General features: G+C 38.4%; 1 protein-coding gene across 4 annotated transcripts in view; it reads right to left on the reverse strand.

The window, feature by feature from the left end:
- The window catches only part of HDAC9 (histone deacetylase 9), a 458,294-nt gene that overhangs the window by 211,483 nt on the left and 232,928 nt on the right, over positions 1-13,883 (reverse strand). For all 4 annotated transcript variants that reach the window (XM_084203797.1, XM_084203796.1, XM_084203795.1 and 1 more), the window contains exon 7: positions 13,732-13,853. In XM_084203797.1, coding sequence (XP_084059923.1) covers positions 13,732-13,853 — 122 coding nt within the window. The remainder of the gene's footprint in view (positions 1-13,731; positions 13,854-13,883) is intronic.

Below are 13,883 nucleotides of genomic sequence, written 5' to 3' on the forward strand. Positions count from 1 at the left end.
CAGGGATGGGGAGGCTAGAAGTGGTCACTGGGAGGCAAGGGAGCTGCTGTGACCAGCAGCACGTGCTGTCACACGCTGACCTTTGTCACCTACTGCATTGCACGTGGCAAGGGCTGCCCTCCGAAAACCCTGTGCCTTAAATACATTTCAGACCAAGATACATAGGCTAGAACAACACTGGAAATCTTTAATAATTAACCTATTCACTAGAAATTTATTTTTATCACCTGCTACCACTGTTAAGATGAATGGTTCTAACAATAAAGTACAGATGACTTGTTTACTTTCTCAGGTACCATTTGCAATGAAATTGAAAATATAAAATATGATAATGGGCTATGATCAGAGTATATACTATGGCCACAGATCTCACCAGGTGTGATGACATTTAAAAGAAAAGCACTCACTCCTTTTGCACTTACATTTGTTTCCAGTCCTACTATTCTGCACTTTTTAAAATGTACATATTCTGTCTGTGCATCTGTGACAGATGAATGTGATACAAATCCTCTGCAACACTCACTGGAGAAATTCTCCACTCCTATTTAAATGTTTCATGCTTAGTCACAGCAATTCCCTTTCTATTTTTACCATATTCCCATCACATTCTGCATCCGAATCCATCATATAAGCACAGAAAACAAATTTTAAAGTCAATTTATGAGCCATCCAAGTAGATGCATGAAAAACAACAATAATTTTAAAATGCAAATAATCAATTTTAATATTAAATGGCATGGAGAATAGGGGTTTTAAAATTATAAAATAAACCCCACAATACAAATCAAAGCTAATGTTTGAAGTGTGTTTGCTTCAATTTCTGGCTTTCCTGAATTTTCTCCCAGAGACACTGCCAACTACTTACTAACAGACAAGGGCTAGCAAAATAAATTCTGGTTTCAGTGGATAAAACATACAAATCTAAGCAATTTGAGGATATCTGGTTGAATGAAAAAAATGTAGAAATGAACATTGGTTTTTGATTCCCAGCAGTGGCTGAGGCATTGGCTTGGTGTGTGACTGTAGAGAACACTGAACCAGCCTGCTCCACCAAGGCTGGGGCAGAATTATCATCCACTGCAAGAGGTATGGAGCACCACTGCAATCCCATGTGCATCAGTGCACTCCTACATGGGGCAGCAATAAGGCATCTCTAATTGTCAACTCTCTTCTGACAGTTAAAAAGGCAAAATTAAGTATTTTAAGCTTCAAACACGGAGCTGTGGATTGCAATTATAAACATGTACATGTATATGCACACTGACTGCCTCAAAGCACATATATAAGATCATTTAGAAATTGTTCCAGTCCTTTAAACTCTGAAATGCAATTGTTAGCAATCTGAAAAAAGTGAAAATAAAATTTTCAAACCTTTTTTTAAAAAATTAGATTCTTCCCCTAGCATTTGTAAGAAACTTGGAAAGTCTTAGTAGCAAATGGCCCAGAATTATTATAATTAATTTGCCTTATGTTTCAAATGAGTATTTGGCTCAATGCTTTAACTAGTGGCTCTTAGAAGTGGTTCTACAGAGGGGTAATCCTCAAAATAACTGTTTTACATTAGCCACTCTGTAAGTATTTTTACTGCACATTATTTGCTCCTTGGCTCAGCTTAATTAATCCATTGCCACGGCTGACTATGTTCATCACACAAAGGCATTCTCCATGGGGAAAATTGTCACATGGGGAGTCAATGCCAAAAAACTATTGAGGCTCAAGATTTACACCCCAGCTTGCTGCAGAGTAGCAAATACAAGCTCCTAAGAAGTAACTTCTTTTTTGCTACAGTAAATAGCAGTACATATAAATACAAATACAGTAAATTTTGCTACCACAGAATGGAAAGACCATCAGGGAATCTATGTGGTGATTCAACCATGAACCAGGACACTGACACAGCAAGAAAATTAATGCACGTGGCTAACTTGACATACCCAAGCCACCCCACTGGGGTCCAGAACTCAACACTACATTAATTCTAGCCCAGAAAGCAGACATCCTGCATCTCACCTTCCTGAGGAAAAGAGGATTCTCTAAATGCTGGAGGTGTGCAATGGAGTGGGTTCTGCTGTGTTTGATGACTCCAACTCTAGTGGACAGAATCATCTGCCCGAGGAGCCCAAATGCCACAGACAAGAGAAAAACAAAAGCACATGGCCAGGAATGTGGCCATGAGGATGAGGAACACAGCATGGCAAATTTTCATGGCAGCAGTCTGGTTGGTTGGGCGGTCAATCTAAAACCTTACTAAGAAACAGTATATAGCTGATATTGGTTTAGTTGGTCTCTGTTAAACTAACCTCTTTGCTCCACAAATCTTTGCACTTCTATTATATTAAGCTTTATGGAACAAGTAGTAATCAATTTACACTTGGAGAAAGTGAACATACATTATTTGAAAGTGTTTTGTTGCAAAGAAAGCAAAAAGACACAGCTATTTTCTCTGAAGGCCATCAAAGCCCGTATCACTGTTCTCAATGGGAATCAGCTGGTACTGATTTGAGTGATCCACTTCAGAGGATTTCAGGAAAGAATAGTCTGAAAATTACTTTTTTTTTACAAAGATATAGCAAAATTTGGAATATTGAGATGTTGAAGTATTATGACTTGTTCAATTTTATTGCTATTACCTGGCGTATTCTCTTTTTAGTGCTGTTAATTATGGACTGATGTTGATCTTTAAATTATTCTAAGTGGGAAAGAGATATGAAAGACACAGAAAGGATTAGTTTCAACAACAGCAGAAGATATCACAGGCAATCAAAAAACTGATTACCTAATATTTTGCCATGACTTGTAATTGTGTTTACAGAACTAAGAACTTTGGCTGTAGGTGAAGGAGAAAAACAGTGTCTGAATAATTTTCTCATATTTTACAGTGGCTTCATAGAGGAAGAAAGAATAAAGTGAGTGTACTGTTAAAAATGGAAAATATACAGGCTTCTACGTAGGTACACAATAATTTCATCACATGAGCTATCACTGATAGGTGAAACAGACTAGTCTTTCCTAGGAAACATGATGCTCAAATACAAGCACAAGAGATAGGAAAATGACTCATGAAGTCATTAAGTCCTATACTCCAGTTTGCTTAATATTAGCAATTTGCAGACGCTAGCATTAATAATATAGCCTGAGGCCAGATTGCTCCCAAGTGATCTGAGGTTTTCTTGACAGGGTTTTTCTTCACTTTTTATTTTTTTTATTATTTTTATTAAACATACAGAGATACCTAAGAAGAAGGAATGAAAATCCTTTTTACGCATGGGGAGAAGACATATATGAAGAGAATGTAAAAGACAATAACGCACTACTTTCTGATGGCTCCTGGAACACAGTAGTACTTTTGTATCAGAAGAGTGTGTGCCAACTTCAAATCAGCATTTAATGAAGCCAGGCAGGAAATGGGGGATGGGAGAGGGTGCATAGCAAGCAGGTCCTCATCTTGAGGCTAAAGCCCTATATAGAAGCCTGAAGAACAGAAAGTGAGCTTTTGTCCAGATTCCAAAAGGCTCCAAGTGAAAGCATTTCCTTTACTCACAAGCAGGCTGGCTTAGAAAAGCTGTGGGGCAGTTGAGCTAAATGATGCTAAATTTGGCTAAAAAGATTCCAACACCAGCATGAGCAACAGCTGCAAAACTGACATACTCCTTGAGAAAGATAAATTGTCCACCATCACCCAGGCATCAACTATTATCACTAAGATCATTTTTAAAACAGCAGCCTGAACTTCCCTAACATAATTAGGTCACCAGAAAAAATTAAAAACAAAAGACTTCAAGACCTTGAAGCAAATCTTCACAGGTATTCTCTATTTCTTTAGCTATAGTTTTTTTAAGCTGTGAAGAGTCATATGTACTGATTTGAATATATTCTGCACTGTACTCTGTGCAGGAGTTTGGTTTTTTTTCTGGCTTATATATAACAAGTATGAGTAACTGAATACAGAGTCAAGAAATCTGTTTATTCACACCACACAGGTTGCTCTTTTTTAATACTATTGAACTAGAGACTCACGTACAGACAAGGATTTTGTGCTGTACAACACACAACCATAACGCTCCATGTCTAACATAGCTCAAAGTTACAGAACAAAATGATGATGTGTGGGTACAGACCATCAGAACTGCAAAATGAACATTAAGATGGAACAGGTTAACACAATGCCAGCGCACCACTGGTTTATCCTTTCTCAAGTTTCTTTCTAGCACTCTGGCAATTGAATATTTTCAAGAAGATGCTGCATGTAGATAATGAGATAACTTGGAGATTTTTGTTGTGATTTATCCTGCCCCAGGAGGGGCAGAACTGGAAAAAAACACACTGTGAAGAGATCCTTATTTTGTCAGGTCCATTGCATAGCTCAACAGGTTCCTGGGTGCTGTGGGCTAATAAAACAGCCTGCCTGCCCATGCTATGCCAGGGTCTGGAGACCAAGGAAAAGGTCAAACCCCACATTAATACTGCAACAAAACCAACCACAACAGTCATCTCTTAGGTTCCTAAGAAACTGGTCTGAAGGTTGTGGTCTAAGGAGAAACTTCCCAGTTTCTCCTACAGTTGAGGTAGGCAGAATCAAATGCACAAGACAGCCCTAAGCACCGCCAGAAAGGATAAACATGAAGATAATCTGGGCATCTTCAGCAAAACTATGGACACAACCAAAGCCTGGCAGAAAGCTAGAGAGGCAGAGAGACACAGGTCAGGGACAAAAGCTGTTTCCAGCTCCCTCAGCTGCTTTGTGGAGAGTTGTGAATGAGTCCTGACAGAGCTGGTGGTCTCGCAGCCTTTACGGCACGTGGTTCTCACAGTCACGTCACTGTTCTCTGCTCTGAATGAAGTTTCTGATTGCTGCTCTGGCTTCCTGTAGACAGCCACAGAGTGCTTCAGCCACCTCCACATGACTCCATAAAGCATAGGCAAGATGAGTGGTGCCTCTTTGTCTTCATTCATGACTGACTGACATTTGCTGTAAAAGGCCACATCCCAATGGAAGACAATATTGGACAACGTACACGTGGACATTCTCCCCCCTGGATGACAGACTAGAAGATGGCAGTAATTTGCATGTAGTATAATTCTGTGGGTTCAATGACTTCTCAATGCTGGTTATTGAAAATGCCACTTCTGAAAGAGTTTTAAATTAGATTAATGAGAGTGAAAGCCATTGACACATGCCCTCTCAAGCTCTTCCCAGAACTACATGGACCTGACTGCTGGGTGGTCCCAACAAGGCAGGAGAACCAGATACAGCAGTACAGGATGGAGATGCTTTGTTTTTCTGGCTTGCATCACCTAATGTGTTTTCAGGATCTACTGAAACTGTTTCCTGTACAACCACTCACTTTATGGGGAGTGCTGGTCATATGTGAAACCCTTTAGTCCTTTGCTTTATTTTACTTCTGTAAAAGGTAGAATGCTTTATTTTTTCAGACTAAGGTAAATATCCGTGGCCTAAATAAAAAAACAGGTTTAGTGAAACACATGGTAAAAGAGCTAATTAGATTAAAGGGGATCTTGCAGCCCTTCTGCTCTCTTCAGGCTAAGGAAACCAATTTAACAACATTAGAAAATTTTCATTAATTTTCTAAAGCAGGTTCAGAAATTAAATAGTCCCTGAAGCTACTTTAAATATCTAACTTTTCTTTGTTATTCACTGAAGTCTGTATGAAACATAAAATATTTGTTTCATTATCCATGCAAACAAGTGTTATCTTTCTAGGCACAATTTATTGAGTTAGATGTAGAAATTGCTTATTGTACTGCTTGGATCTAGCCAAAATGGGAGATCCTGAATATCTGAACAGTATGATGTATTATCTCCTGCTGATATATGTTCTTCATGTAAGCTATAAGGCAAAATAACAGGTCTCTCGATAGAACTTCTAATAAATTCTGGTTTTTAGCAAAGAAACAGCATCTCCTTGCATTTGCACCACAGGGCTCTACAGCAGTTTCAAGAAGGCTGTGGTTTTACTGGGCCTTATGAATCCTCGTTACATCTCAAGTCTGCTGAAACCATGACATTTCACTACCATGTCAGGTTCATCTTAATCTTCTTACAGGTAAAATAATATCATTTTCTGATAATAAGTAGGGGATTAAAAAGCAAATACTACTATACTGGCTTGAACCATAGATCTAAGGCATAAGGATAGTTTAAAATTAATTTTCATCTTCTCTCCACGTCATCAAATTCTGTAATTTTATAGCACATTCTGGAGCCAACTCATCTGAGTTCTCAGGAGATGTAGAGGAGAAAAGAAGATGAAACAGGTGCCTGAATAGAGGATATCCCTCATTTGAGTCATAGTAATTGAATAAATAAATTAAGAAATGCATGACTGGCAGTCCTTCTGGTTAGGTCTACACTGGTAATTCTTACCCTTTCTTCTGACCATCTATACCAGTCAGTTCTAGCTGGGAAGAAGTGATGGGAATACAATATCCTACTTTTTGCAAATGTAGCAAATCCCACCCTTCAGTGTAAATCCTCCTCCCAAATCCACTGAATCCCCCCCCAAAAAAAAATATTCTGTTCAGTGAAGAACTGTCACAGATAATCCTCTAGCCCATGAAGTCAAGGCTTTTGCCATGGTCACCATTTGACCCCTAGATACAGAATCTATTTTTTATAGAATAATCACATTCATGATTATGTTGTTTCCCAAGCCCCATAAAAGAAGGAACTAGTTCACAGGGTGCTTAAATCCCACAGATTTTAATCTAGGAAAACATCCAGCAGTGATAAATCAACTCACTGACATCAGGCAAAAAGTACAGTCCAATATTCTATCAACCTTCGGAAATTCATGATGAAACACCATCATCTTCTCCCCCAGTTTAACAGGGCATCAGTGTTATCAGGAAATGTGAGCTGGTTAGGTCTAGACTGCTGAATTGTACTCTGGAGTTGTCCAAAGGCAACAGGGTGACAAGAAAACTAAAGCAACCAAAACACAGTATATCTTCCTCTCCTAGCAGATGAAAACCACTGGCCAAGTTCATCTCAAAAGCAGGAAGGCAACTCAGCCCCACTGAAGAAAAATGAAGATAAAATTGGCTCCAAAGTTGTTTGGACATTCAAGACACGTTTGTCTTCTTGAACCTCTGTAGGCAAGGCCAGCTTTGTGAAAGCATCTTCTCATGCTAAGCAAAGTGAGAAGAAAAACCCCACGTCTGAAGTCTTAGTTGGACATCCACACTACACCTTCACAACTACACGGAATTAAAATAAATTTACTTTTAGATAGATTGTTTATGTTCTGGGATATAATTCCAGTCCCCTACAACTTAATTAGCTAAATACACAATATAACCTTCCATCTGCTAGAGTAATTTAACAAGAATAATTGTGCACCACCATAACTCAACGAGACACTGAGGAAAACCATTGAAATGCTATTTCCTTTCCTTTGGAAGAGAATTATGTACAATTTCAGCATGCTTTGCATTTCTAACAGTTAAAGCCAACAGGGAGGTATCACTCTCATTTATATTACTTTCCCATGAGAAAATCAAAAGCAAAGTACAAAGCTTATGCCTTTGCTCATGAATGGCTCTGTAATACTCACTTGGCTTTAGCCACAACATGTTATTTGGCAGCTAAACCCCTTAATTAGAGTTGTGGGTTTGAACAGATTTTTCAGTGAAACTATGTTTTGCAGGATTTTGGAGAAGTGCAGTCTTTGCTAACCGATATCTTCTATTTTGGATCATCCCATACCATGTGATTTCCACTTTTCATTTCTCTGTTTTTCATCTTTAGATGTTTTTGTTTACTTTTCTAAAAGTTTTCAACAGTCCCCGCTCTAGATACAGTGGAAGAAAATTCCTAGTCCTGCTGAAATCAAACAGGACAGTTTCTGCTGACTTCAAAGAGTCTCAAATTTTATATGTTGTATTTTGTAACTTATTTATCCAGAGGGAATAAGCTTTGAAATACTCATTAAAAACATTCCACTTCGTTTTCAATGGACATTATGCTCTTAAAATGCTTTAGATTTTAGGACTGCTCCCTGTTGCTTATTGAAGGGATTTCTTTAGGTTCAAAAGTCAAAAAGGTATCTAGTATCTGATTACTTGCTTATCAAAAAGTTATGCAAGGCACTTCTTAATGCTAATTTACAAAGCATTTTTGAAAACATGCACAGTGTAAGAAAGCTTTTATGTACTCACATGAAGCAGAACTTCATAATTTAATTTTGGTTATACACTGGTCAGTAAAAGAACTAAGACAGTATTTTGATCAAGATTGTATCATTAGTTTTGTTATGAAAAAGGGTTGGTAGTGTCATAGGATAATTACTGGCAAAACAGAACATGACATATATACATGGAGTGGGATTTTTGCTAAAAACAAAAGACATTGAAACTGGAAACTAAGTAAATTTTTTACCCACTCACAAAAATCTTGCTTCCTGAAATTAAAAGTAAGTGTTAAATAAAATACATTACAGGAATAACCTTCCACTGATGGGAAGACTATGATGGTCTTCATGAGAATCATTTTGGTGATGACTCCTGTTGAACCCTGGCAGCTTTCATGATACCAAAGTATACCTACACAAGTTCTTTTCTATTTGACAGTGTCATTAAGCCTACCCTAGCACTCATTTTTATTTAGTTTTAAGATATGTTAAATAAATTCTCCTCTAACTTGAGCTCAATCAGAATGACAGGACATCCCTCCTCAGCCCTAGCTCGGGAGGCTGATGTGCTGGGCTGGAGACAAGAGCAGCCTCACCAGTGGCTACAACCACATCCCATTTCCTTGGAGCTGCTGGCTCACAGGGTCTGGACACCAGCTTGGACTGCTCATCACCTGAATCCGGGAGCTTTGCCTCCGAGTCACTCTGCAACTGCAAGTGGAAGCTTCTTCTCTTTCTAAAAATTCCTACTACTAATTACGTGCCCTGAAGTTATTGATACTCAATTTGGGAAGGCTGAAAATGTTTGGTGAAGAGGAGTCAAGATGAGGGTTCCTTTCCTCCCTCTCACTGTGATAAGTGCTGATTTCTTCTGAGCACATTACCTAGTCCAAATCTGTCGAGATGGTTCACCAGCCCAGGAAAATACGGAGTCTGGAGAGGCAGGAATGCTTAGCACCCCTGGAAGATGGGATAAAATTAGGAGAATCATATGTTTGCCTCTTTTCCCAGCTTCAATAAACAAAGTGCCTCTCCCATTTATTGTTCTTGGTCATAAATTCAGAGAAAAATAGCACTTCTCTCCACTGAGATGGACTTCCTCATTTTGGCAGACATGGTAATTGAGGGCTTGGGATACTCCAGGGTTTGTTTTTTTTTTTAAATAAAAACCAAAAGAAATCCAGCTTTTTCATATACTGTTACATCACAAAAGAATGTTTTTCCTAGAAAATGCAAACAGAAATAAAATTTGGTGGCACAAAACGGGGTAGGAGAGAAACCTTCACACACAAAATGTTTTTTGTCTGATTTTCAATTGCTAGAGTAAATTACTGAGTCACTAAGTGCACAAAGAGCAGTAAGGAAATATTCTAATTAATTTCTTTTCTTAAAAAATTACATCTGCTGAGTTCTCATTCAGGAATCTTTCATTCTCATTTACACAAGAGCTACACTGTTATTCTACTGCCTAATCAGGTTAACTTAATATGGGTTTTACAGAGTGATCTTCATGGCTGTGCAGGACAGCCTTCTTCCTCTCTTTCAGCACAATATTAAACAATCCTTCATCTCCTCTTTTTTCCTGTATGGAATTAACAACTTCTTCCATCCAAAGAAGAACCTCATACTATTTGTTATTTAAAAAACCCCCATGCTATGTTTCCATTGAATATGCTTCCAATTTTTGGAAAGTGAGCTACAAACATCTTCTCAAATTGTTACATTGTGAGAGATCTTCAGATCCCTAAGCACAATTCAAGTCATAAGCATACAACTCCATCTGCAAAGAAAGATTCAACTGGCACAAAATCAAAACAAATAGAAATACTGATTGACATTCCCATTCTTCCATGATTGTGCAAAACGTAGGAAAGAAAAAACAGTTCATACTTGATATGATGATGTCCCCAGGATTTTTTTCTTAAAAAAGCCAAAACACAAAACAAAATGCAGAAATTCCACCTACAGCAACATTTTAAAAAAGTATACAGCTTCAGCCAGAGAGCTAACTCTTGTTGGAACTTACTGGCTTTTGCTGGTTTGCATCAACACTTGCATACAAAAAATGAAATTTTATAGACTGGGAAAAGTGCAAATGTTAGGGCCATTTGCCAGACTTTCTGCATTTTGAAAAAGTAAAAGAAAAAAATAGAAAAAAAAATTCTTTGAAAAGCTCTTCTACCCTACCAAACCCATCTTGTTTATTGTGTTTTGTATCCTCATAAAGAGGAAAAAATTTTCCTGGACAGATAGTCAAAGAATAGAGGAGCTCAACAAGCAAAAGTTCCCCTTATTAATTGATGAGATTTTCAAAAGTACATGGCTCCCATCAGAGCTCTTAAAACAGTCAGTATGAATTTCAAAAGTGTTCAGTAATAGGGAGGTATTTTCAAACCTCTCCGGGTAATTTAGACACATTAGTCTCATTGAAAGTTAATGAGCCATGTGCTGCTCAGGCTTTTGGGGTCTTTGTAGAAAACACATTACAACTAGTAACCATGGTGCAAGTTTTGGGGGATTTTGAAAATTTGATCTTATGCTGTTTACACTACATTCTGCTCATAGCTACAGATGTGCAGCTTCTCATGGTGTATTTATCTATCCAGTGAAGCAATAGCTCCCTTTGCTCTACTCTTTTCAAAGTCTGTCAACACCAAGCATCTGAATGCAGCTGTGCAAAGCATTGCACATCCTGGCCTCTAGCCCCTAGGACAGTCCCAATCCTCCATGCAGCTAAAACTTTCTGAAGCCCACTGCTGACAACTTCTGCTGCATCTTGCACAGAAAGGAACAATCCACATGGCTGAGACTTGTTGAGTAACCACAGTCACTGTGCTAGGATGCTAACTCTGGTACCTAAACACTGACAGAGCAAGACTCTTTGCCTAGTTATCTAAGCATTCCACCATTCTAGATACTAGAAGAATAAAAACTACAGAAAATACTTTCCTTTGTACCACTCTTTTGGAATTAGTTTTTAGAAGATTAAAAAGGAGATGCCTCTTCAGGGCTAATTAAGCAAAGATTAAATGGATTACTGAACAAGAAAGTAAGCAAGCAAAATTCATTATTTACTATGCCTGTGTGACACTTGATGTTCCCTTAGCACTGAAAAACACATTAGGATACCAGGGAAGAATCATTCAGCTTTGTTTCCCATTAAATGTGATCTCAGAGTACCTGATTCAGAGTTATCTTACAACAGCATTTTAACAAAGATGGAGAAATTTGCCTCTGTGTCTCATATTATAAAGATTTTTTTGGAAAAAAGTAACCTAGAAAACAAAACAAAGCTGTAATTAAAAGTCACAACAGGTATTCCTTTCTTAAGGCTGAAAGGAATGCGGGGTCTGCTTTCATATGAATTGCTGACTTCACACAGGTTCAGCACCACAGAGGGTTTGCCAGGAGCCAGTGGCAATAAGAGTTCATAGCCTGAAGGGAAGGAAAAGAGGTTCACCCCTCATGGCAAAGGTCAGATTTCTGCAGGCTTACAGCCTGTCCCTATACATGGCTGTTCGTGGGACATCTTTGTCTAGGAAGGTCCCGTGAGGATGACACAGGCTCCACAATGTCCCCTCTGCCTGGAGGATGGCCCTACAGCCACCCAGATCAGTTTGGGGTCATTTGACTTGTGTCAATTTGGTTCCTGTTGCTTTTACACTCAGCCTGAAGAACAATCATTGAAAACTTTGTGGGGATGTTGCTAAGACTGGAATAAAGCATCTCTAGCACACAGAGAGACTGGATGTGTAAACAGGATATTAACAGTTGCTATTTTCACGGATATGGAGAGATATCAAATATCCTCTGTTGGGAACATACAACATGCTGTACACTTCATTTATATTTGCTTATCAGAATCACTATGTCAATGTCATAGAAACGTTTATAAAAATGATTATATTAGTATTTGTCTATTTATTCTGTAGATATCTTTTCAGAGAGTCATCATGTCCTTTGTTCAATTTTGGAACTGATGCACTGCATGCCCAAATATTTGGAATAACATATAGAAAACATCTGGATTTAATTATATTATAGTCCTCTTATGCAGACAATGGGAATTGAATTAAGGAATATTTTGAAACCCCCACAGAGATATAAAAGTATTAGCAGCTGCACGAGAACTTTACTGTTACAAAGTCTGAAAATGTTTTGTTTTACAGATCAACAGGCTGACACATCATAAATATCAATCATAACATTTAAGATACATAAACATGGAAGAAAAATTAAAGCTTGCATTTCAAATACGTGTAGATGAATTCATAGCACTTAGAAGATGCAGAATGCATCCTTTTGCTCAAAAAATGAAAATGTATAGTCAGTCTGTTGGCATAGAAAATATATGTTGTATGGTGGTATTAAACAGAGAACCACATAAGGACTTATATTGTTGAACAGCCTGAACAAGATTTTATAGAATCTTGTTATATTGCCACCATATTGTACAAAGGGTAATTCAGCTAGAATAAATTAGCATTTTGTTTTTCATGCTTCCATTCCCTTGAAAATATTTGGGGATATAATATGAACTTAGAGAGTCTGCCCAAAAGTATTAGATTCAGGCTGGATTTTCTCTCTGAATATCTTCTGGTTCCAAATGCCACTTCTTTTCAAGTCAGTTTTGCAGTTAGTTTTCAATCTCCCAGTGGCAAAATCGCATTCAAAGGCTGTTAGCACAGTAGGGGGTCAGACTTTCTCTCTGAACGTAACTATATCACTCAACAGCAGACTCATGCAATAAGCGATCTAATGTTTTCTTTTCCTTTTCCCCCCTCCTCTGAGTGTCTCCCTGCATTCCTGGATACCAGTCACTGCACCAAGGTCCTGAGGCAACAGCCACATGGACTCCACTGCCATTCTAGCTTTCTTTATGGCGCAGAAAAAGCTAAGTCTACAGTTCACCTGCTGTCAAGATAATGAATTCAATTGTTAGATCTTCTAAAATATTCTAAAACCTTCAAAAGAACATTTTCTATGTGTCAGAAGACATGCAAAATGGACACAGTGCAGTGCTGGTAACGGCAAGGTCACAGGTTCGATCCCCATATGGGCTATTCACTGAAGTGTGGGACTCCATGGGTCTCTTCCAGCTCAGAATATTCTGTGATACTCACACAAACTCAGACAATCAATGACACAAATTATAATATTAATCTGATTCTTCCTCTTTCCATGATTTCCCCTCAAAAGGCCCTGAAAAACATTGTCTAAAATCAAAAAAATCTAAAATCTATCTGAAGATAGGTACTTTATCTACCAAGCAGGGCAGAGATAGTTACTAAAGCCAGAAGAAAGGCAAAGAAAATCAAGATCCATGAAATGATGATCTGTCTAGAAACAAAGTTTATCAGAACTGAAGCCCTCACTAGCTGTCAGCACAGGGAAACACCGACTCTTGGTACCATGCGGCCAGGCTGACCTTGGAAATACGCAGTCTGGATCTTTGAACTTACTCATAGTATCATCTTGAACTTATGGAATATGATATATGCCTTGCTGATGGACAACCTGGTTAAAATAAAGGGTGGGAGAACTCCTGGGCAAGGGGCTCGAATAAACGACGCTAACTCACCCGTTTTACGAAGTGGAAAATCATCCTTAGCATCCTGTGCTCCTGGTAAAGTATATTTGTATGGTGGCGAGGCCCCACTCAGGGGTGGAGAGCTTTGATCCAGTGAGGTATGGTGGGCAGCCCTGCAGCAGACACAGAGGTCACAAATTAGC

The sequence above is a fragment of the Fringilla coelebs genome, assembly GCF_963513975.1.
Source record: "Fringilla coelebs genome assembly, chromosome: 1".
Classification (NCBI taxonomy): domain Eukaryota; kingdom Metazoa; phylum Chordata; class Aves; order Passeriformes; family Fringillidae; genus Fringilla; species Fringilla coelebs.